Raw genomic sequence first — 22,630 nt, 5'->3', positions numbered from 1 at the left:
TTTTCGCTTTTCTTTATTAGACACCAAACACCAAGAAGATAAAAACACTAATAATTCTGTGCGCTTATGAGTAATACAAGATGAAGATCTCCAAGGAGCAGTCACAAAATTTTGGGTATCGCAGTTGGGCTGATCAATCACATAGAACAAGCGTTGTTAAATAGTAGTATAACTAACTATATAGTAAATAGTGTGTTTCAGCTGAGAAGAAATATTACACTTATTTGTTTTTCGTTTGAAATTCTGAAATGGTGCTCTCCTGTGGTTTCTTATTTATGCGTATTGTATTTATGCGATCATATTTCATTCAAGATTAGAATGGACATCAAAAATAGACGGATAAAAAATTTCCAACGGGAAATCGTTTGATTTAAAGTCACATGTACACTCTATTTGTTGTTAATTGTTAAACACACAATTTAAGCTGGATTAATATATTTACTTAATTCTAGAAAGAGCCAATGCTCGAAAATATGTACTTATGATTTGACCAAAAAACACTCAACATTAAAACATGCCTAGTTATTAATTTATCCAGCAATTGCATTGCCATCTTCAAAAACGTTAAATTCGTTCATATTTACTCACTTTGAACAGCCTTTTTTGAGCTCTTGTGTCTTAATAATATGCACTTATGACTTAAATAGTTTCACCTACAAGTTGCACTCGCCGTTCCATTTAGTTGCAAGAACATGTGGAGAGCGATTAATTTAGTCTAGTCTGTGTGAGGGGATGGGAAATTATACATAGGTGTTATATCTAGGCCAAATATATATACTTGTTCTATGTATTAGTTATTTGCAAAGGAATACATGTGCCTGTATATATATTCGGTAAAATCACATCTTTGAATTGCCACAGCTCGCTAGTTTTATGTACAATGGTATCTAACTCGCTTGATGGGCCTGAAAACAATTGGAGGTCTTACATAGCACTAGAGTCGTACCTATTTGCAGAAACCATTAACTCGGCATTTTCAGTTTACATACTAATTTTAATTCAATTACCAATAAATATTGCACAAATATGCTTAATCGAAATCGCTTTAATACTACAGATGGTCTGTAAACACTATTGACCCATCAAAATCTTGTGTATAGCAACCCATCAAAGCGTGGTACAACCTTAAGATTAAACATTGTGACTTAAGTATTTCGTTTGCATTTCACGCGAAACCTGCATCTCGACAAATATGTCAAATGTATCTACACGAATGCAAAAGGTACACTCGATTTGTTCATCAGTAAGATGTGCGTACCTCCGCTCAACAAAGGTTTCAACTTGGAAATGGAAGTTAGCAAACAAGGACCAATAAAGCGTTTAAAGATGCCATAGCAAGATGCCCTGTAGCAAGTGTATTTTAAATTCGTATATTGCCGATTAAATTCCAAGCTCGGCTTATTGTGTATATAGTTGACTTTTGACCTCGTGTCAGCCAAGACGGGTGTCATTTGCATTACCAACGACATTGAATGCCTTACAAATATTTTAGATGCGATACACACATTACAGTCATTGATTAGTTGATTTAAATACTATCAAAATAGACATTTATACCTATTATCTCTCCATCAAAAGCTCGACCATTTTGAATCACCATCGTTTTCTGTCCGAAACACTAAACTCAGGATAATAATTGTAATCAGGGACAAAAAAGAGATCATAAACGGATGAAGGAGTAAAACAAAAAACATGGGTGGTTTAATTAAAATAAAGTTGTATTTATTGCGCTAAAATAATTAAACAAAACATAATACATATGTACAGTGATTATTGCTTGCACATTCACGAAAGGGAAACAGACAGAAGGTTTGGCTTTTGAGTTCAGCTCAATTTGGGAATTATTTTCCATTCTTGCATTGTGGCTGCATACGTGATTAATTGGCGTGTTGGCTAACCATAGACACAGACTATTGGTAATTGAGTAGTAAACGATTCACATTCATTTAATGGACACCGATATCGAATGGCTATTAATTGCTATCCATGTAGCTTAGCACACGCTCCATTTACTCCATCTTTTCGTTGTGTTCAAAACAGTATTTTCGCGGCTCTTCCTGCCTCTGGGATCGATCCTTCAGATACCGTTTCCGTTTCCGATTCGCCGAATTTCCGATGCGCTCTCTCAAAATAACAAAATGTTTTATGCATGTGTGGGTATGTGTGTGGTGAGTGGTTTTTGGGCGTGTATGTATATATATATACTCGTACGTATGTATGTTTATTCACTTAATGAGATCAAGTCATATAGCGCATTATCTCGCGCAGAGCATAGAGTAACTCGGCCTGATTACGGGCTTCCATTATCATCAGATTCACATGAACCTGCGGATATCACAGTTATCAGATAGAGGCGACTAATGGCTGGGGAAATTCCACTCACCTTTTCACTGTCCTGCAGCTCGACCAGCACACTATCGTAGTCCTTGGTGGTGATTCGCTCGGGGAAGCAGCAGGCTGTCTTAATAAACATTTTCAGGGGACGCACCAGGAGCTGGGTGTTCCAGGAATGTTTATAAAGTTAATTGGAAAATATGGAAAATACTTGGAACGGCCAAGAACTCAATGGCACAAGTGCTCTTCAAGGCATTCGACTATAAAGTTGCCTGTTTCACAATGTTGCAGACATCTTTGAAAGTGAATGACCATCATAATTGATTTCTTACCTGGTTCACTTCGCCATAGTCGTAGTCGTCGTGGCGAATGCCGTAGATGCACTGGATGTAGTTCCAAATGGCCCGCCGGAACTTGGACGTGTCCACATTCTTGATGCCGCCCATGGTGCAGTAGGTGAGATTGTAGGCCGCCCGAAACTTGGCGTCCAAGAAGATGCCCACATCGTTGTACAATCTGGAGAGTGAATGGAAATCCTACGCTCAGCGCAAATGGGACAATAGCCGCTGCTCATCACTCACCCGTCCACTAGCGAGTAGCCGTGATCCTCCCAAGAGTAGTCCTGGATGCGAAACGTGTTGATGCTCTCGGTGCCGCGCCGGGCAAAGTCCTGGTAAATGAAGTTGGCATCGTCCACGTAGTGCGACAGGTTGGTGGGCACGCCCACAGCCGCCTCCGGAGTCACGGCCGCCAGCTCCGCCGTCTGCTGCTCCACCTTCTGGAAGCGGCTGCTCAGCTCCGCCTCGCTGCACTCGTCCTGCTTCTGGGACAGGACCTTCATGCGCTCCATTAGCGTCTCCACACTGATGCCGTGCTGCTGCGGCAGCTGCTGCGCCGTGGCTGCCAATCAATCAAGTTAGTCAAGGAGTAGCAGGGAGTACACCAAAGTTTATACCAATATGGTAGAATTTACAACAATTGAGATTCCTTTGGCACCACAGATTTCTCTCTGTGTGTACTCACCCAAATATCCGTTAAGGGTCGTTGCATCGGGTCCATCCGCAACCGCATTTGCCGAGTCCGGTGGAGCTCCTCCATTACTGCTCGCTGCGGTCTGGCTGTCGTAATCCGGATTTGCATTGTTGAGCGAGATCTCCGCCAGCACTGGCTTCCCCTTCTGCGGCTCCGTCGGCGAGGTGGGAGTGATGAGAATGGTGGGTGCGAGGGCCGCCACTGCTGCGGGCGGACTCTTCAGCTTGGGACTGGACAGCCCGTCCAGCTTTTGTGTGAGGCCGCAGGAGAACACAAAGGAGGACAGCGAGTGGAAGTGCGAGAGCAGGACCATGGCGTGCACCACCTCCGACAGCGACCAGCTGTTCTTCCCCTTGGTGAGCCGCTGTAAGAGCACAAAGTTTTCATTCCACGCTTGCCCCAGCCAAATCCGCTCGGCGGAGTACCCACCTCGATATGCTCCTTGCGCAGCAGCCAGGGCCGATGGGCTAATATTTTATTGATATCGTATATGGCACGTAGTTTGGCGGGTATAAAGTCCAGGCCGCCCAGCCAGGCACTATCGCCGCCCTGGTTGATGAACTCCTTCTCGTAGCGCTTCACCAGATACGGACACTGATGGCGGGCAGCAGCCTAGAGATACCACAAACAGAGATACCATTTATTCCGGGTCGCAAGTTGCAGTTCGCGTCGTGTTAATTAAGATTTACTGAATAATAGCTGGCTAATGGCAGTTGCATATGTTTTCATTTAATCGCAAGTAATATGGATTATAATAATAAGATACATATAGACTTAAGCTTGATTTTATTCGCCTGAACTCCAACGCTTTGCTTGGCGAAATGAAGGCGTGAGAGTATTAGTATTGGTATTGGTTTCAGGTAACATTTTTCTAGGCATTACGTAATTGTTTTGATCTTCTCGCCTAACCTTGGCCCCCAACCTCCCGCACTTCGCGTTGTTAGTCGGCGTGACCCACAATCGAAAATCCCCCAGAGCGCGGGACCTGGGAGGGATCGCCTCCGAATGAGCCACCACCACTTGATTGGGTGCCAAGAATACGTGGACACCTATTTCGATCGCGGTGCGTGTGTGCGGCTGTGGCTGTTTTGTGATGTTTGTGTTGTTTGTGACCCAAAACAACACATTTTCGGGCATTCAGAGCAAAAGGCCCATTGTTTGCGACCGGTCTCCTATGTTTCATTTAGCTGTTTGTCATTAAGGAGACTTGGGCAGCCAGGCAGCGGAATCGTGGCATCATGGCATCATGGCATGCCCTGACAGGCCATCGTAAATCTTAAATAATTTTACATTCGCCGAGGCTCGAATCTAGACAAAGGCAGTGCCAGAATCCGCGCTGTTCTCTATGCGACTCTTGGGTGCACTTTCCCGCCAAATAAAATGTGAAATAGAAGCGAAAAACAGCCCGTGGAAAGCTGTCCCAATTGTAATGTGTTCATTATTCAACCCAGCGAACGTCGGCCAAAATGTCACCCACAGGCAGCAAATACTATACTTTTTATTGGCTTTACGATTATTGCACACGCACAACTTGGGCTATAAATTATACTCAGGGGCCAAGAAGCCAACTCATTTGCTCCGAATAGCACAGAACAACAATTGGAAAACTTGTGAAATAATTGATTAATGCGTTTCCTCACTATTCTAGCACTTCGATCTCCCAATTGCAGCTGGGAAAATCTAAAATGAATGTGCATCGACTGCGCAATGAAAGCATAAATCAATTTTAATTACACGTTTATCCCCACTCTTATTGCCGAAAGTGATTAGAATGGATCTTAATTATGATGGCGAGTGACTAATTCTTTGTTATTCTTTTTGATATGCCAACGAGTTAGTAAGGTAAGTCATTGAAAGATAGAAACTGAAACTTGGCTCTTGCAAATTCGATCTAAGAATTAGACTCTGTGCCCTGTTTTGCCTCATTTGAAAAGTGCATTCGGGCTCAGGTGGATTTGATTTCAACGAATACGCGAAATGCAGTTTGAAGGTTCCACACACCAGATGCACAGTACGTGCTGTGAATGGGTTTCCCAACAAAAGGTCGGACAGAACAATGCAAATGCGATCCAGCAGCAACGGATTCCCGATTCGCTGTTTAGAGCCGTATGCTCGCATTCACAGCAGGCCATGTTCTTCATTGGCCCAATCAATGGCTATTGTTTTGGGCCAGTTTGGCAGCGAAATAAATGTTGGGAATAGCAAACGGAAAATAGAGTGCGCTGAGCTCATGTCTGTATGCATTTCACTCGCCCCCATTCAGTTTGATGCTGAGCTCTTACTCACAATTATGGCCAAGTAGTATCTGTAATCGTTAGGCAGCGGACCATCGCCCTTCATAATGAAGTTCTGGGTGGCCAGGAAGTGATCGTGGAACTGGGGATGATATCCAATCACTTGGGTCACCTGGTCCAGGTCATCGAGCTCGTCCATGTCAAAGTCGGATGCTCCAGTTTGCGTTGCAGCGAAACACTGAAATAACCAAAGATAATACATTTATCAATATTTATCTTATATATGTTTGCAGGATTAAATCTAATTAAAATCACCCATATTCCGCCCATCAAAATACAAGCAAGTGAATGAGGAGGGGCCGTGGTAAATTAAATATATTTCTGTTTAGAACAGTTCAGTGCTCGGGAAATTATATCTGGGTAACGAGAGAGAGTTAATTAATATTCAAATTAATTTTACAGCAAACGCATTGCGTATACGAGACGTGTTGCATGCCATTTGCCAAAAGTGAAAGAAGCGGGCATGTGCAAATTAAATTCCATGCGAAAACTTTCGAAACTTCCTCCCTGCTCGGAGCAGAAATCATAATGTGAGAACAAGAATCAGAATGTTGTGCATGACTTGGCTTTCATGCCGCTTGCAGACTCCCATTTTGCCAAACTTGTCAGTTTTGGGCACCGATTGTGCCCGACCATCACGTATACGCACAGTTGGCATGAACATGGGTTCTGCGCAACTTTGGCTCTCAGCAACAGGCGTGCCAAAGTACTTCCATCCGAGCGTCTGAGCCCAAAGCCAACATAGCCGCATGAAGCTCTCTATGAGGCAATGCACTCATAATGAAATGCGGAATTTAATAAACTCGGACCAACGGGTACAACAATTGCTTGATGTTCTGCCGAGCTCTGCCAGATTTCTGGCACTCGCTTCCCGCCACCAATGGCTGGCTGGTGGCCATGGCTACCGTGGCTCGCAGCCCCCTTTTCAATAAAGATTTTAGCTGCAATCAGGACCTTTTTGCATCTGCAGGTGCACTAGACTTAAGCCTTTTCACGCAGTCAGGCCATTGACCATTGTAAAGCAGATTTTCCGCTCCATTCTCTAATAGAAATTTTCTTGGCTTTGGCTTATCGCACCAGCAGCACAAAAGGGCAGCGAAAAGGCGAAGAACAGCCAGCTGCACGGCCGTAAAATATTAATAATAGCTGGCATGTGCTCTTCCGATAACAGCTGGCCACCACGTCGTATGCTTAACGCACTCGACCGAGCTGCCGATTAAAGTAGGTAACTTAATACATTCCTAATTGATTGTTGGCCTGGCCCCGCCTCAGACCCGAAACTCTATGCTAATTGTGAATATCAGGTTTGACTCTAACCTTAGATGCCACCCACTCACATCGCAATCCAACCCAAACCGTGGGAGGTGATGAGCTGATGGATGCCGAGTGGGATGCACCCACACGCCCGCGTGTGAGTTTCATATTCATAAGCGGCTAACTGGACCGCTTATGCCGGTTATCGCAGCTCATTAGATGCCATCACTTGGCGTAATTAATTAATTCGAATGTCGCAGATCTGTCTTGTGGTAGCTGCCTCCTCGTGGGACACAAGACTTAACAAATGTCGAACACGCGTAAACAAGAGTAGCACCATTAGTCAAAGTGATTTATGCGTATGCATATCGAGAAACCGAAACTTTGTGTCCACCGAGTGGCGCTGGCCAATTTAAATCTGTCCAGTTACACTGGCTAATTAAAAGGGTGAGTCGCCGAGATATGCAAATGGCACTGCGTTGACATTTCCATCATTATGGGTTCTCTTTGTGAATCCATAAATACACAAATTGGCACACACTCACACCCACGCTGGCGGGCAAACCCGTTTGGAAAACAAAAACTAGTTTCTGTGACACACTACCGATTGCCAACCGCCGACCACCAACCACCGACCACCGACTGCCGACGAGCGACCCGATCCCAGTTTCAGTTTCAATTTTAGTTCCAGTTTCAATCCCAGTCCACTCCGGCAGCCAGCGGCTTTGAGCGCAGCTTAGGCCAAGTTTAATGGGCATGTACACTTATAGTGCATATCCATTTCTGAGCCCCCCATGCACACAATCACACACACACACACTACAGTCTGCGGTGTGTAGCATTGGCACGCAGCTTTTCCCTGCTTCTGCCTTTCCATCCCCTTTCCATAGCCTTTCCAGCCGCACTTCCCTCCACTGTCTCAGCCAAAAACCTGTTCGTCTGCCATGGCGTATACGTGATAATTGAATCGTGCCTCCCGTGCCTGTGGGTGCATCTACCAAAACCACCCACTCGTAGGCTCAAAAGTGTGTTAATCAAGGCACTCTGACCTCAAGACGTGGTCATGGTCTTTAGTTTTGGGTGCGATGTAGGTGTGGAGTAAACAGAATGCAGCATTACTTCAATTATTGCATGCATATGTAACAAGACACATTTGTGAACTAAAGATATGAGATACATAAAATATCAGTTATACTTTAAGAACCCAACCACCTTGATTATAAATTAGGCTAATTGAAGACTGCAAGAGCACGATCCATCTTCTTTCACTTGTACTTCTTCTGCTTCTGCGACTTTGTAAGACTACAAACCACCCGCTCAAAATCACCGGAAACGGATACACTTCAGCATGAATCATGAAGGCGCATAAAAACGAGTGAGAACGGGATGTTTTCAGCCGCCGAAAAGCAAAACATGGGGGCCAGTGGCCCCAATCAATCCGCTGCCGGCCGAAGACTTTCCGCGCCAACTGTTAACGTGCGAGATCATGGAGCGTGGCGATTAAATCAAAGATAATGCCTGCAGTGGGGCGTGAGAAGTGGGAGGTGTGCGAAGTGCTCACTGTACGGTGCGACTGGCAACTGCCAACTGGCAATTTGTATCTGCCGGATGCACAAACGAACGCAGCTCTTTACGCTCTTGGGCTTATGTTAATCGCGGCCAATTAATTGCTGTAAACTAATTCTGATTTCCTCCGCACTTGGCCAGCGCAAAGTAAGCCAAATTAATTAATTAGCATAATTAGACGCGGGAATAACAATAAATTAACTGTAGTTCCAGCTCCACCCAAATGAGTCTGCAAACTCATTGTCTTCTGCTTCCCGCAGAACACAAAACACAAAACACAAAATACAAAACACAAAACACAGAACGCGGTGAGTGTCAACACGGCCCCAAACAGATTAAAACAAAAGCTGGTAAACAGGCAAATAAATTAGCATAAATGGTAGAATGCCAGCGAGCGAGACGGCAGCAGTGCGCCGAAAGAGACGGCTAGATACGGCCAGATAGGGGGGCACCAAACAATAGGCGAGTAAACAAGTAAAGTGGAAAAAACGTCAGGTGTTATAGAAATGCAAACTGAAAACAATGACAGCAAACAAAATCTATGAAATACGAAAGTGCGAGGCGTGGAAAATACAATAAAATAATAAGCCTGAAAATACGCTCCACGAAACTCGGAAAAAGCTGAATTCGCTACATACGCTTTCAGCTTGTTCTTTCATATTCATTGCAAATGCAGCTGGAAGAATGGTTTCAGTTAAGAGTTAGAATGTGGCCAATACAGGTTGATAACAATAAATAAACACTTGAAAGATCGATCACAGTAGCTTTACCATGGCTGATTAGCATAACTAGTTAGTAGGTGTGTAAAGAAAGTGGACACAAGTTCTTCAGAACTATGGAAGTGAAGTGTAAAAGTGTGGACTAATGGAGGCTGCCTGCTTAAGCTCCTCCAAATGGGTCAATTACTATACTCCACCAGATGGAGCAGATCGGAATATAGCCGCCATATATGTAGCTTATCACCTGAGCACCTGAGCTCAACTTGTGTGCCGAGTGACTCGAGGACTGCTCACTTACACTGCTCACAAAACCAGGTGCTTGGCTGTGTGCGTAGATAAAGTGACTTGTCTAGACGTTATAAACTATTTTTCTGTAGTTCGTGACACACACACACACTCGCCCATCCATGAACGTGCCAGTATGGGTGATGTGTTTTTTTTTTTTGTTGCGAACTGCACTTACTGTGGGGCATACGTAATTAATCCGCAACTATCAACCAGGCATCGGCTGATTTATATGTGACTGAATATTGAAATGGGTGCAAATATCTCAAGATACTCCTGTACTCACATTGAAGTTCAAGACTTGCTGGCATAGATATAAGATATATGGATAAGATATCCCTGGATATCCCACCTTAGTACACATACATATATGTATGTACATAAGTGTGTACTTAAATCGCTTGTGCGTGTGTTTTTCTCGGTTCGCGTGGGAGGCGGCGGTACGTGTTATTCCAACCTCGGGTAGCTAAGTAAAAAATAAAAAAATAAAAGCTGTCTGGCACTCGAAGCGACACTTTGTCTGCTGATAAAGTGCAACAACACGGCCAACTGCTAAGCGGCAAATGGCAAATGGCAAACAATCATGACAAATTATGAGCTCTGTGTGTCTGTTTGTCTGCGCATTGTGTCTTTGTGCCAATTAATTTATATGGTATAGTTGCCCGACTCCAAGAGATAACGCCCTGCGATGGGAAACCCTTTGAACAATATTGCAAGGAATGCGAAACGCACAGATTGTTCAGCTAATATATGTACCATGGGTGAATGAACTCGCAAACAAAAGCCTAAAATTCTCAGAACTCTAAATTTAAATGCCTAATTTTAGCGAATAGTTTGCGGACATTTATAGACTCGTGCCAGCGATTTATGTGCAAAATACTATCTAGCAAATATATTAAATTAGCTTTAAATTCGATATAAAGTTGACATAACTTTTAAGGCTAAAGGCCGTGGTTTTTGATTCCAACTTCCGGCTGTGGAATTGGGCCACAGGGGAATATCATCAAAGTGCATTGCTGCATTCGTGCGCGATCTCAATCTCAATCACTCGCCCAGCCAGTCAATCACTCAATCAGCTCAATCAAGTCGCCCCTTTGCCACTCGGAACGAGGCGAAAGCCTTTTTGGACTACTGCCAGCGTGCGAATGGCGCACATCTGTTTGTTCTGATATTCGGGTGCTAGCTGAGTGACTGGCCCAAGCACCACCCACACCCACACCCACACCCACACCCACCCACTTGGCCCTCCCCCCAACACCCGCGCACACCACAAATTGTGTATTTTTATACAATTTATATTTTCATTGCGTAAATAAAATTCCTGTCGTGGCGCAGATGGCTGATGGCCGCGGGCTGTTTACGTTCGCTGTCATTGAGTATCGGGCATGATAATTGAAATTATTATTATTATTATTATTATTTCCACTTTGATTCACCAGTGCAGTGCAGTGCCTGATTAAAGTGCAGTCCCAGCCAGCAGGTTGTTCGACCTTTAAAGGCCACAAAGAGATCCTATGGCTTCCTTTGATGGGCTTAACTCTTGCTCTTGATTAACTTCAAATATGTAGTTGCTAATACGCATTGTTTTCGCGGCTAATCAAGCGGTTTGTTCACTTTTCAGCTACTCTAATTGAATTCATTCCGAGTCGCAATTACTCGACATTTGCATCTATTTCGCTGATTAGCTGACCTAGTTCGGCAATCGAGTTCGCCATGAAAACAAAGTGCCAGAGTCGCCAGCTTGGCGTTATCTATTTCATAGCTCTACCGGGTCTATGTCTACACACAGATCCATGTGAGAAATATCGCAGGCTTATCAGTTCTTATCGATGGGGTCTTTCGCAAAAAGTGCCCAGTCCTTTCTGCACACTCACTGCGCATTATAAAGTTGGCAACTCACTTCGGTTACCAACCTACCTACCACCTACTCACATTCCCAGCAACTGATTGTTGTTTTCCCTGCATTTTCCACATTTCCTGCATTTCCCATTTTTATAATTTTATCAGCATGTCTGCAAAAAGAATTTCAAACAAAAGCACGCATTTTTCAAATAACATCCCTTCATATTTGCACTGCGGTTTTAAGTTTTCCTACTCTGGCAAAAGTTAATTACGAAGCTGTGGAAAATGTGCGCCATTCGAAAACACAAAAGCACGTATTACATTTCAGCGTACGTATAGAGTGAAAATCATTTTTGACTGACCAGGCAAAAATATTACGCACCGAGTCTCGTTGGCATCGTTGTTGATTAAAATCTCAGTTTAATAATCACATCATATCATTCAACAGTTGCCACTTGAAACATAATATGCTGTCAATCAGGTTCTAAGTGCACGAGCTTGAGTTAATCACAAATTCGCTTAATAATGCTGCGATATGTGGTTAACATAAGCTTTAACTCAACTAAGCGCCATTTGGGTTAGAAAACCAAACACTCGGCTCTGAATTTGATGGAGACACTCTGCTAATCTTTCCCAGAAAGAGTTGGATAGGATAACTACTTACATCTAAACCACATGAACTTACATCTTGAGAGATTTGTCCCATATCCGCGTAGTAATCGACGGCGTAGTACATGAGTCTGGCGGAGGGATCGAGTCGAGTTGGATGTGGATGCGACGTGTGCTCGGATTCGGAATCAGAGGTCGCAGTCGATTGCAGTTGGTAGCTGCAGCTTCGATCGCAGTGAGAAAATAACCAGTTTTCGCCCGGCTCTTTGTTTATGGAGCCACGAAAGTGGAGCAGCCGCCAAACTGGAAATGCACCAAAGCAGGAGGCTCGTCCGCGGATCGTATAGTACCGAATCGAATCGTATCGTATCGTATCGTATCAGAGCGGATTGGATCGCTGGAGCTGGAGCTGGAGCCAAACCAGATTTTCTTAAACTGCTGCTTCTGATTGCGATGCTGGTCTGGTGTGGTCAGGCTAGGGTCTTCTTCTCTCTGCAGCCAGAGTCCACTATCACTATCAGCGGAATATCCGAGGTCGCGGATTGTGGTTCAAGCACTTGTAGGTGTAGCTCTGGATCCGCAGGACGTTCTTCTCGTCGGTGATGGCTATTCCCCGATTCGAGTGGCTAAAGCATTGGCAGTTGGAGCAGATGATGTTGGTCTGGTTTTTGGTTTTCATTTGTCGTTTTGAGCTGGCGACCCTTCCACTCTGCACGTGCTTGTGCTCCTCAGATGTTGCTAGCTGCGGATGAGAGAAACGATCTTCATTAATTACCATATCACACAGCTTCACAAAGCCCAAGCTCGCTTCCCACAGCAACAACTCGTTTGCGGTTCTCCGCCGCCTTCAATTAGCATTCAAATGCCAGTCAAAATATTCACTTTTCGTCGCTTTCTTTTTTTCAGCTTTTTCGGTTTGGGTTTTGGTTTTGTTTGAGCATTTCTTGTTGGCTCTACTGCCGTGTATTTAGCGGGCCTGCACAGACAGCGTAAAATCGCGCAATGCCAAAAATAAAAGGCAAACAACGGTCACAAAGCAAAACGCAGCACAAAAGTTGGTAAACAAACTGGGAGCTGCGAGTTGGGAACTCGGAACTGGCAACTGGGCAACTGGGCAACTGGATAACTGAGCACTGGGAATGGCCGAAACGGGTTCGCTCCTCTTCCTGGGGCAAGGTGAGATTTCGAAAAAAAATAATAATAATAAAAGAATGTGAAAAACAAAAAACAATAATGGAGCGGCGGGTGAATGTGAAACCGAAATTAATATCAACTGCAAACAGGGCATTTTTGGCAGGCTGGCGCAAAGTGACAAACAAATAGCCAACCGAAAGTGGGCAAAGATATGGGGGCTACAAAGAAACAAGCCTAACAATGGGCACAACAAGCCGAAACAAGGCATTCAGATACACACACATTTGGACTCAGATTCTCAGATACAGATTCAAATTCAGGTTCAGATACATTTACAGATACAGATACAGATACGGATACAAAGTCGGGGAAGTAAACAAACAAATGGAAAACAGATGATAGAGTTACAGGCCCGGATGATCTCTTGCGGTTTTTGGCCCCGCATCGAAGCCTCGTCATCGTCACCGTAGCCAGCAAGGCGAATCACACAAACGTGACTCTGACATTGTAGGCGGCTGCACTGGAATAACAAAATAGCAAATAGCCCACAAATCGGGAAAAACAATCGGCGACAAAGGCTGCTTTTGTAACCCAAGCCATTTGGCGCGCACTCGAATAACATAAACAGCGCTACAAAGTTTCCTATTAATAATTTTTTATTATCGACCACGTCACGAGCATACTAAACGCTTCGCCGATTCCCCAATCCCAATCCCAAACCCCATACCCATCCGAATCCCGCCAAGTCGCACGAATCGACTTCGAACAGCTGGCCAGTGGATTCGTTGACAGAGGTGGTCATGGTAAACATGGCCGAGACAATGTAGCTGCTTTTCGCTGGTTGGCCCAACTAATTAGCGAAAGTATTGAGCCAAGCCTCGGCCTGGTCCAGTCTACACCAGCACACTCCAGACAGGCGATGCACTGGCAGAATAAAGGGCGCACTTTCTTTCATTTTTCACACAGAGAAGGAGTAAGTACACTGTGTGCACTTTTTAATGTTTTCTTCTTCTTAACTGCATTGCAATGATAGGATCGCTAGAATGAGATGCCACTTACAGCACCCCGATTCATCTCAGTGTAGTCTTGAGTGTCTAGTTTACCGCCAGTTCCGAATCTCCGAATGGACGTATTTAATTTATCCACTCACACCAGCACTCCAATCGCTAGCTGTGCCATGGATGCGATGCTGTAAACGAACTCTGGCGTGTGGTGACATTGAACGGCATCCACAACACACAAACACACAACAAGTAAACAACGGCCGGGGCGTTGCCTATGTGCCGCCATGCGTATGAGCGTTATTATCACGTATACGTATGGTAAACATGGTAAACAGCATCTTCCCCGCCCACAGCGGCGGCAGCATGGGCGTGGCACCGTCGACGCTGATAATTAAATCTATTTCGCACTGTCTGTTTGAGCTTAAAGACTCCGATTGAACTTTGGAAAGTGAAAACTAGGGAAAATAAAAGAGAAAAGCGCTCCACGCTTCTACATATTGCATGTAACTGATTAGAGTTAGCTTGGATGTTCCAAAGTTTTTTCATTTGTTTTGTTAACTAGGGAAAAACAAACAAAAAATGCCCCCTTTTCGGAAAACTGTTGTTTTATGATTTAATGCAGTTTTTGGCCCTCGCTTTTGGAAACGAACTTTGTGAACAGCTGGATTTCGGAATTCATCAGCCAATTTTAACCAGACGTCATGGCGCGCTTTTGTGGTTTTGTTTTTCGACCAGACCCTGGCTTTTTGTTTTTAGCGTCATTCGATTCGAGTCACACCTCCTGTTTTCCGCGGACTTAATAAATCGTTGATTTATTTCTGCCGTCAATACATGGTTTAATTCTTATTTAAGCCTCTCACACACAAACAGCCCTAAGCTATGCCCTAAAAGTCATCTTTTGAGTATTTTCCAAAAAATTCGAAAATTGGTGAAGTTTCGCACCCATTTGGCGACCCATCCTACTCAAAATGTGCAACTACGACTGCTGCAAGTCCAGGTCGCCGATTGCCAAGCGAATGGCGGCCAGGAAGCTTCTGCAGATGGAGGAGGAGGAACGCCGGAAGCCCAAGCTGGTCATCCCGACGCCCCAGAGCCTCTTCTACCCCTTCGAGGAAGTCGAGGCCATGGCCAAGTACATCGTGAACGTTAGCCACATCAGGCCAAAGTACGGACTAATCTGCGGCAGCTTCCTGAGCGATATGGTCAGCTTGGTGGAGCAGCCGGTGGTCATTCCCTACGAGGACATACCCAACTTCCCCGACGGCATAGAGCCGGACTGCAGCTTCGTCTTGGGCACGGTCATGGGAGCGCCCATAATAGCGCTGGTCCACAGTTTCCACTCCTGCGACGGCTACAACCTGGCCACCTGTGCGCTGCCCGTCCGCGTGATGCAGTTGTGCGGGGTCAGGACCATCATGCTGACCTCTGAAGCAGCGGCCGTAGATCACGGATTCGCCCTGGGCGACATAATGCTTGTCCAGGACCACATCAATGTGGTGGGCATGATGCACCAGACGCCGCTAGAGGGTCCCAGTGATCCGCGCTTTGGCAGCCGCCGATTCTCGATGGTGAACGCATATGACAAGGACCTGCTGGAGAAGGCACTCGAGATTGGCAAGCGAATGGGCATCCAGAAGTTCCTGCACAGCGGCGTCTTAGCCTGCATGGGAGGTCCCATTCTCGGCACTGTGGCCGAGGAGCGAATGCTGCGGACAATGGAGGTCAGTGCCGTGGGCATGTCCCTGGTGCCCGAGGTTATAGCCGCCCACCACGGCGGCCTGAAGGTGCTCGCCTTTGTGGTTATCAGCAGGGCGGCCAGCGACAAGGAGAGCGAGGAGAGCGATAAGGACAAGGAGAAGGACACTGACAGGGACTCCAAGCAGGATAAGCGAGAGCAGGATTCCCAGGAGCCTGTCCCCCTCCCAAGACTGCAGGCCTGCTCCGATCTGATCGGCCGACTTATGTACTGCATGCACCTCGAGATCTGACGATCGAAAATAGACTTCTCGAAGCCCCATCCGACTTCTTCTGTTCGGATTCCTATTTTCGGTGCGGCCAGTGGTGCTGCCAACGCGGAAATAGCCACAGGTGCAGCTGTTGGCGCAATCTTCTCGGCGAAGAGTTGTCGCCTAGGGGGGAGGTTTCAAAATGTGTGATCTGAGATGGCCAAGTGGGAAGTGTGAGGTGTGAGGTGTGAGTTGTGAGGTGCGAGTGTGCCCGGTGTCACTCTGTCTAATGGACGCCCCAAATGGCCAGCCATCAAAAGTAGAGAGTGCAGAGTGCACACGGGCCGTATACGTAATTGTCCAATGCTCGGGCTCGGGCCAGCTGTAAAGTACATTTAATGGCAATTAGACGGCATAGAAAGCCGAGCTACTCTGTTGCACGTCTACTTGGCATAGTAGAGTAATGTATCAATTAATCGGCTAAGAGGCTTACGAGTCCGCGTTATCAGAACGTCGCTAAATGCCCTCCTCTGTTGGCCAGTGACAGTGGACGAGGCTCCCTGCGAGCCAACTTCCCGCAGATTAGCCTGTTTTGTAATGGCCATTACAAACTTGCACTGCCAGCGCTTCTTTGTTCGTCATTGTGGCTAATTTTATTATTCGCCATTGTGCGGCAGCTGCAGTAGCAGCGCGATGACGAACGGCGATTGCGCTGCTTATTGACGCTGATTGTTCAGATACAAGTGCATATATGCATGCATGTACATATGTATGTAGTGGGGGTATGTATATGTGGGCTATGGCGACCGCCACGAGCTGTTTGCCTTGCAATTTGCTATTCGCGCTCGTCGCTTTGCTTTCAGCTGTTTTCAGCTGTGCGATCATGCGGCTAGAAAGCTACATTTTCCCCGGCCTGCACCGATTTTTCGCCGATTTCCCCCGGTTTCTCGTCCGATCTCGTCCGATTTCGTCCGATTTCGACCGATTTCGACCGATTTCCCCGACTGAGATTTGGGCCTGCGGCACTACGCTAATGAGTTTTCAGCGGCCAGTTCGTTGACCCCGCTGCATAAACTCATATTGATTGCAACTTGCCACCGAATTGCAGTTCTGACTGCGATTCATGCGGCCAGTTCAGTGCACTGACATTATGCACAGTTTTATTTTGGGTGCCATGAGTGCGTGAGTAACGGTGTCAGCTGACTCGCAGATGCAGATCTGCATCACCAGATAGAAAGATGCAAAGATACAAACACATTCTGGCATTTCAATTGCCCTGGGTGCAACATCTGCCCGCTATTTTGGCAACTCAATTGTCAACAAGGATCTAATTCCGATCTTCGGCTGACGCAATCCAAATGGCAGGCAGATGCCGATAGGAGTGCTGATATTATGCTAATTATAATGCCACGGGCTAATTATAATGCCAACTGATGAAATATCCATACCATTAATTTAAGCTAAGTTGAAGCAAAGTTGTATTTAAAACTAATGTGATTCCATTAGTTTCTTGATAGATAAATCCAACCCCAATTATTCGGCTGCATGGGGAATTAGAATTTCGCACACAAAATTACTTTTGCATTGTAATTATTATTCGGTTGTAATGCAATTTGCCCACTTACATACAGAAATCCACAAATATTCGCACACAATTTGCAGAGCAGCGGCAGTAAATGAATAGAAATCTGAATTTGGCAGTTGCTATGGCTTTTCCAAAGAACTTCTAATCGTACTTGACCACCATAAACAATATTTGGCGATTAGATTTTTTATATATTCACTTGACTTAAGTCGGGCCAATCGCCATTTATTAGGCTACTGATATACTGATATGGATGGTGAGTTATGTGCGCTGTGAGGGAAATCCATTTGATTAGTTATTGAAACTCTTTTAATTAAGTCTTTACAATTATGGGTAAGTCAGAAAGTTTCCCACTTGGATTATGCTTGCAGTTAGCTGAAGAACATGCGTAAATACCCTTGAATCTGAAGCATGGGAAAACGGCATGGAAAATACTCAGTTTTGTTTGTGACTACTTGTAATAAGTAGGTAAAAGTAGAAGATTGCACAAATTAACGGCAAGCAAGCTTAACAGACTGCAGTTGCAATTGTGTTGCTGCTGCACTTGCTGCAGTTGTAGTGGCTGCTGCAGTTGCTGTTGCGAGTTCAGTCACCTCGTCTTGCGCCCATAGAAATGACTATGATTAAAGCAGCATTCGCGGATACAACAAACAACACAACTTTTAAACTATCCGCATTAAACATGAAATAATGTACTAAACTTTCAATTTACTTATTTGAATCTGTTCAAATAAGTGCTTAAATAAACTTTTATCGAATTACTGGAATCTGCGAAGCGTACAGCTGATCGAATTAATAATGGTAGTGGCCGCAGGTCATTGGAAGGACCATGACTGTTGTTTTTGTCGCAAAAGGACGAATTCGATTGAGTTTACAGACCGATTCAGTTGTTTCTGGCGCTCGAAAGCCGCTTAACTGATTGCAACATTGATGGAAGCACATATCAATTGCCCTCTCAGCCGATGGTTCAAGTGATTTCCCATCACACACTCGTACACCCAATCACTCAACACACATAAACACACACACAAGCACAAGCGGCAATCTTAATGCGCCTGGCAACAACTAAAAGACATCAACAACATCGCGAGCAACAGTTGTGCGAGTGCGAGTGCATGAGTATCTGTATCTGCGTGAGTATCTGTGTGGCGCGCGCCAGTGTGTAGAGTATCTGTGTGCGACGGCTACATAGCAACCGTTTATCATAATTGGCATTAACTGCCAGCCATTCCTCAATTCTTTTCGGCCCGTAGCATTACGTATACGCCGGGATGGCCGATGGCCTGGCATGGCGAAGAGAATTCATTGCCGAGCAGGGGCCTTAATTCGCAGGCTCAGTTCGTTTTCGTTCTTCTTGTTTGTCTGCGAATTACGCCCATGTCGGCGTACTTGATTGTTTCACCGCATGTATTGTACGAGTGTAACAATGGATAGTATCGTGTGTATGGCCGCAAGGACCATGTCATTTGCAGTGCCGAACATTTAACTCGAATGCTGCCCGACAAGCTGCCTAATTAGTGGATGGCCAACTCGAAATAGAACTGGAAAAAGCTGAAGCCGCGAGAAGCGGGTAATGGAAACCGTAAACAAACGCAGCCAGCAAAGTGAACAAATGCCCTCAGCAGTTTACCAAAAACCGCGTGCGAGGCTTCGCCTTCGCAGTGGGGCGGAAAGAGAGGGCGAAACGCTCGGCAAGCGAACACGCCGCCTAATTTAGATTCCCGTGCGGTAGGTCAAGTGCCAATTTCCTCAACTTGAAGTTGTGTGGCAGCAGCAAATCCAATACTGAACGAATTGAATCAGTGTGTCTTCCATTCGATTCTGTTTTCTGTATACGCATCTTGGCCCAGGAACCTGTTGCGCTGACTTGACAGCCCGTCAATCCGCAAAGTCCCTGGCACTGGCCAAAAAATGGGAAAACAGCCGGAATTGGCCAACAACCGCAGGTTTCACATGTGCAATCTGCCAAAGATTTGTGAGGATTTTGTGGGAAGCGATGCTGCAAACCCAATAGCATGAGCTTCTACTCCAGTCGAGAGTTGTGCACTGGGGAAGGGAATGGTTTCTCTATAGATTCAATAGAGAATTCAAATATTCAAAAATAGCCAGTTATTTATGTATGAAGACATTAAGTGGGGCACTGCAGATAAATGCGAGTGGCAACCTATGTTAGGGGAATACCAGCTTAAGGATATATTTTAACCAATTCTAAAGTGCATTTTGTTTCTTGCAGTGCCTTGGGTTTTTTTCCATTACGACAATCCCTAAGGAACATTCCATTTCATCGGAAAAGCCTCTTAGTAACAGTCCTGGCCTCAAAGGACATTTGCAAATGTATTGGGGAAAACTGGAGTACTGTATAGATGGAACCTTTCTTACTTACCCTTTGTTCGCCGGACTAACAGTCTCTACATTTGCTTGATAGCGATGTTTGTAATCTCCTTTAATTTCGGTTCATTTGCCCGAGGGGCACACAGCTACTTTCTTGTGGTGTTTGTCTTTACAATCGCAGATAGAGCGCTTCTTTCGCTCGCGTTTTTGATAACACAGAACATATATGATGTAGTAACTAATTGCTGGAAATCGGCGAAGGGCTCCGAAACTTAAGACACGAAAACTGTGGATAAAATGTATTGTTTTGATCAGAGGAAACGAAGAAAGTTGGTACTCGATTTTCGTCCGTTTTCGTTTATAATTTAATTTACGCGCTCACTAATTATGTAATGCCCTCTCCCCTAATACCCCGAAAAAACCGAAGAACCGATTGCATTTGGCGCGAAAATAGACAACGGCAAGCGCAGAGATAACAATAATAGTTTATATTTAAATTTGAACAACAACGGCGGTCAGCATCGTTTAATTTGTTTACGCGGCTCGAGCTCGTTATTATTCGACTATGAGGCCAATCTAATTTATGCTCCGCCGCCTTGTTGTTGTCTCAGTTTTGGGTTTGATTTGGTTTGGTTTGCTTTAGTGCCACTCTGACTGGGCTGCTTTGCAGGAGATTTCTGTAGTAATTTTCCATGCAATAACAATGATTTTCGCTTTTTTATTTTTCTCTATTTTTCTTATTTTTTTAATTTTTGGCGCTATCTACATTTCTTGTTTTGCGCCGCCTGCAGTTGCGTTTGAGCGCGTATCCCCCCGAGGGAAATGGAAATTACCAGAAGTAACAGAAGCAACAGAAGAAACGGAGGCGAGAACGAACCAAAGGGGAATAAAAATAAAAACGGTTATCCGATGTTTTCGGAGCTTCCTGATTTCCCGCGATCTTGCGCTGAGAGTGGGAGCAGATATCGGGCGTCTGTAGCGCGTCTGGATTTCCCGGTCTTCCGCTTTTCTAGCCGGACAACTGAACGCGGCCAGCGACAAACTTCAACTGAAGCAGCTCGACTCGAATCGAATCGCGGCGAAACGAAATGAAACGAATCGCAACGAAACGATACGAAACGAAACAGCTGGTATCGCAGCCCCAAAGCCCCACAGTGCAACAACAACAGCTGACGGGGGCGGAGAGCCGAAGAGAGTGCGCCACACTGCGCGAAAAGTCAAGCACTTAAATCACCAACTAATGCAATGCTAGTTATATGGCCTTTAACAGCGATTTCGTAGCTTAAAAGGATCTGCATGCAAGAAACTTATTTTCATTGTATCTAATTATACCTTTGCGTTTAATAATTTAAAGGAGAACTTCTTTAGATTTCAATTATTTGTTTTCTGTGTAAGCTTATTACGAGCAACGAGCGAGAGAGCAAGTGTGTGGGACAGAAAGAGCAGGCAAAGCAGCAACAGGCAGAGGCAGAAGCAGTCTGACCATTTTCCTGAGGGGCTGGGGGTGGGGAGAGTTGCTCTGTAGGCGCAGGAGAGACGGTCGCTATGACTCTTTGTTGCACCTACTTTGTTGCCGTTGCCAAGGGTGAGAGCTAAGCTGCATGCCGAATACGCTACACAAAACAAGATATAGAGACTGTCATATCCGAATTGTTGCTTTTTATAGTTTCTATAATCTATTTATTGAAACTTGTTACAAAAGCGTGCTAACGCACGAAAAGTAGGAGACATATTCCTTCTCAACCTTCTACTTTCTTCTGTAGCGTAGGGTACCCAACTAAACCAATACACCCCGTACAAATGTACAGTTCTTTTCTTCGCCCTGCCTCTCTGCTCCTCCAATTCTTTTTAGTTCAACATATGTGAGGAGCACATGGAGCGACAGCAACACAAACAGCAGCAGCAATAACAATAATAGCAACAATAGCAACAATAACAACAATAACAACAATGACAACGCAGCGACGACGCTCCAAATGATTGAACTTAAATGGCAGAGGCCTAGAAAGCAGGGTGTGCGTGTGTGCGTCGCAGTGTTTGTGGATGCAAATGTGTGCCCGGTTATCAACACTTTTTAGTCGCTAGCCCTCCTATCTCCAACCTACTCCCCCTTTGCCACGCCCCTTTCCCCCTCCCACATTCTATCACCATGCTAGGGCCCAACAAAATAGTCAGCATTTGCGGGCGTTCAAAGCTCAAAGCAAAAGCAAAGAGGCCACAGTCAGCCCTCTGTGTCGTGATCCAATATCTCTGTCCACAATAATCAGCACAAGAGGCGATAGTTTCGAACTCAAATGGGATTAATCCTCACTGGAATACAGCTCAAAACTGTTCGAAACTGCCAGCATGTAGGGATGTAGAGTCACTAAACTGAAAGCTTCTAGCAAGATATCAAATGGTTTTCAACAAAGCATGCTTTGCAAGCAAAAATGGCACTAGCAACTTTACGAACTTAGGTATTAACTACACTTTCACACAGTAGAACCTCCACTGTACCTGAAGCTCGGCAGAAAGACTTCGCAGAGCCATGGAACCCGCCTTGTTTACCCTACAGAGACTTTTTCCGGCTCGAGAGCCTCTGAACTGCCCCGCCTCCGTTTCTTCCGCCCATAGAGCGAGTATCATACGAACTGCAATAAGTGGCGGCGATAAATAAAGTACCCGTCCCCATTTTCATTTTATAGCCAGATCGTGA

The 22,630-nt window shown here is 45.2% G+C and overlaps 3 protein-coding genes, 1 long non-coding RNA gene and 1 other non-coding gene across 8 annotated transcripts; 3 read left to right on the top strand and 2 right to left on the bottom strand.

Moving 5' to 3' along the window:
* Positions 1–40: 40 nt before the first annotated feature.
* Sesn (Sestrin) lies at positions 41–20,987 on the bottom strand. 4 transcript variants are annotated; one of them, NM_001103968.2, is made up of 10 exons: positions 20,769–20,987; positions 19,988–20,206; positions 12,012–12,677; positions 5,653–5,838; positions 3,796–3,978; positions 3,358–3,730; positions 2,916–3,234; positions 2,667–2,850; positions 2,384–2,494; positions 41–2,325 (listed from the first exon to the last, which is right to left on the bottom strand). In NM_001103968.2, the coding sequence occupies exons 3-10, from the start codon at positions 12,060–12,062 to the stop codon at positions 2,239–2,241; spliced, it is 1,494 nt and encodes a 497-aa protein (NP_001097438.1). In that variant the 5' UTR covers positions 12,063–12,677; positions 19,988–20,206; positions 20,769–20,987; the 3' UTR covers positions 41–2,238. The 4 variants fall into 4 exon arrangements, with proteins under 4 accessions (NP_001097438.1, NP_611821.1, NP_001097437.1 ...); NM_137977.4 differs by having other exon boundaries at positions 1,704–2,325; positions 19,988–20,221; NM_001103967.2 differs by having other exon boundaries at positions 1,704–2,325; positions 19,988–20,221; positions 20,813–20,987.
* On the top strand, positions 746–854 carry mir-4979 (mir-4979 stem loop). Its single transcript, NR_048194.1, has one exon. It is a non-coding gene; the product is annotated as a mir-4979 precursor RNA (primary transcript).
* CG46429 (uncharacterized protein) lies at positions 1,704–20,987 on the bottom strand. The gene is made up of 10 exons (NM_001382145.1): positions 20,769–20,987; positions 19,988–20,221; positions 12,012–12,677; positions 5,653–5,838; positions 3,796–3,978; positions 3,358–3,730; positions 2,916–3,234; positions 2,667–2,850; positions 2,384–2,494; positions 1,704–2,325 (listed from the first exon to the last, which is right to left on the bottom strand). Exon 3 carries the CDS (start codon positions 12,612–12,614, stop codon positions 12,453–12,455), a length of 162 nt encoding a protein of 53 aa, NP_001369114.1. The 5' UTR covers positions 12,615–12,677; positions 19,988–20,221; positions 20,769–20,987; the 3' UTR covers positions 1,704–2,325; positions 2,384–2,494; positions 2,667–2,850; positions 2,916–3,234; positions 3,358–3,730; positions 3,796–3,978; positions 5,653–5,838; positions 12,012–12,452.
* lncRNA:CR45325 (long non-coding RNA:CR45325) lies at positions 13,880–14,567 on the top strand. The gene is made up of 2 exons (NR_124716.1): positions 13,880–14,042; positions 14,103–14,567. It is a non-coding gene; the product is annotated as a long non-coding RNA:CR45325 (long non-coding RNA).
* CG18128 (uncharacterized protein) lies at positions 14,951–16,089 on the top strand. Its single transcript, NM_137978.2, has one exon. The coding sequence runs from the start codon at positions 15,042–15,044 to the stop codon at positions 16,059–16,061; it is 1,020 nt and encodes a 339-aa protein (NP_611822.1). The 5' UTR covers positions 14,951–15,041; the 3' UTR covers positions 16,062–16,089.
* Positions 20,988–22,630: the final 1,643 nt, after the last annotated feature.

This window comes from Drosophila melanogaster, chromosome 2R (genome assembly GCF_000001215.4).
Source record: "Drosophila melanogaster chromosome 2R".
Lineage (NCBI taxonomy): Eukaryota > Metazoa > Arthropoda > Insecta > Diptera > Drosophilidae > Drosophila > Drosophila melanogaster.
The sequence above is the reverse complement of the archived record's forward strand: the minus strand, read 5'-3'. Positions and strand labels throughout refer to the sequence as shown.

Coding starts and splice junctions, on each gene's coding strand:
- CG18128 (NM_137978.2), top strand. CDS start 15,042: ATGTGCAACTACGACTGCTGCAAGTCCAGGTCGCCGATTGCCAAGCGA.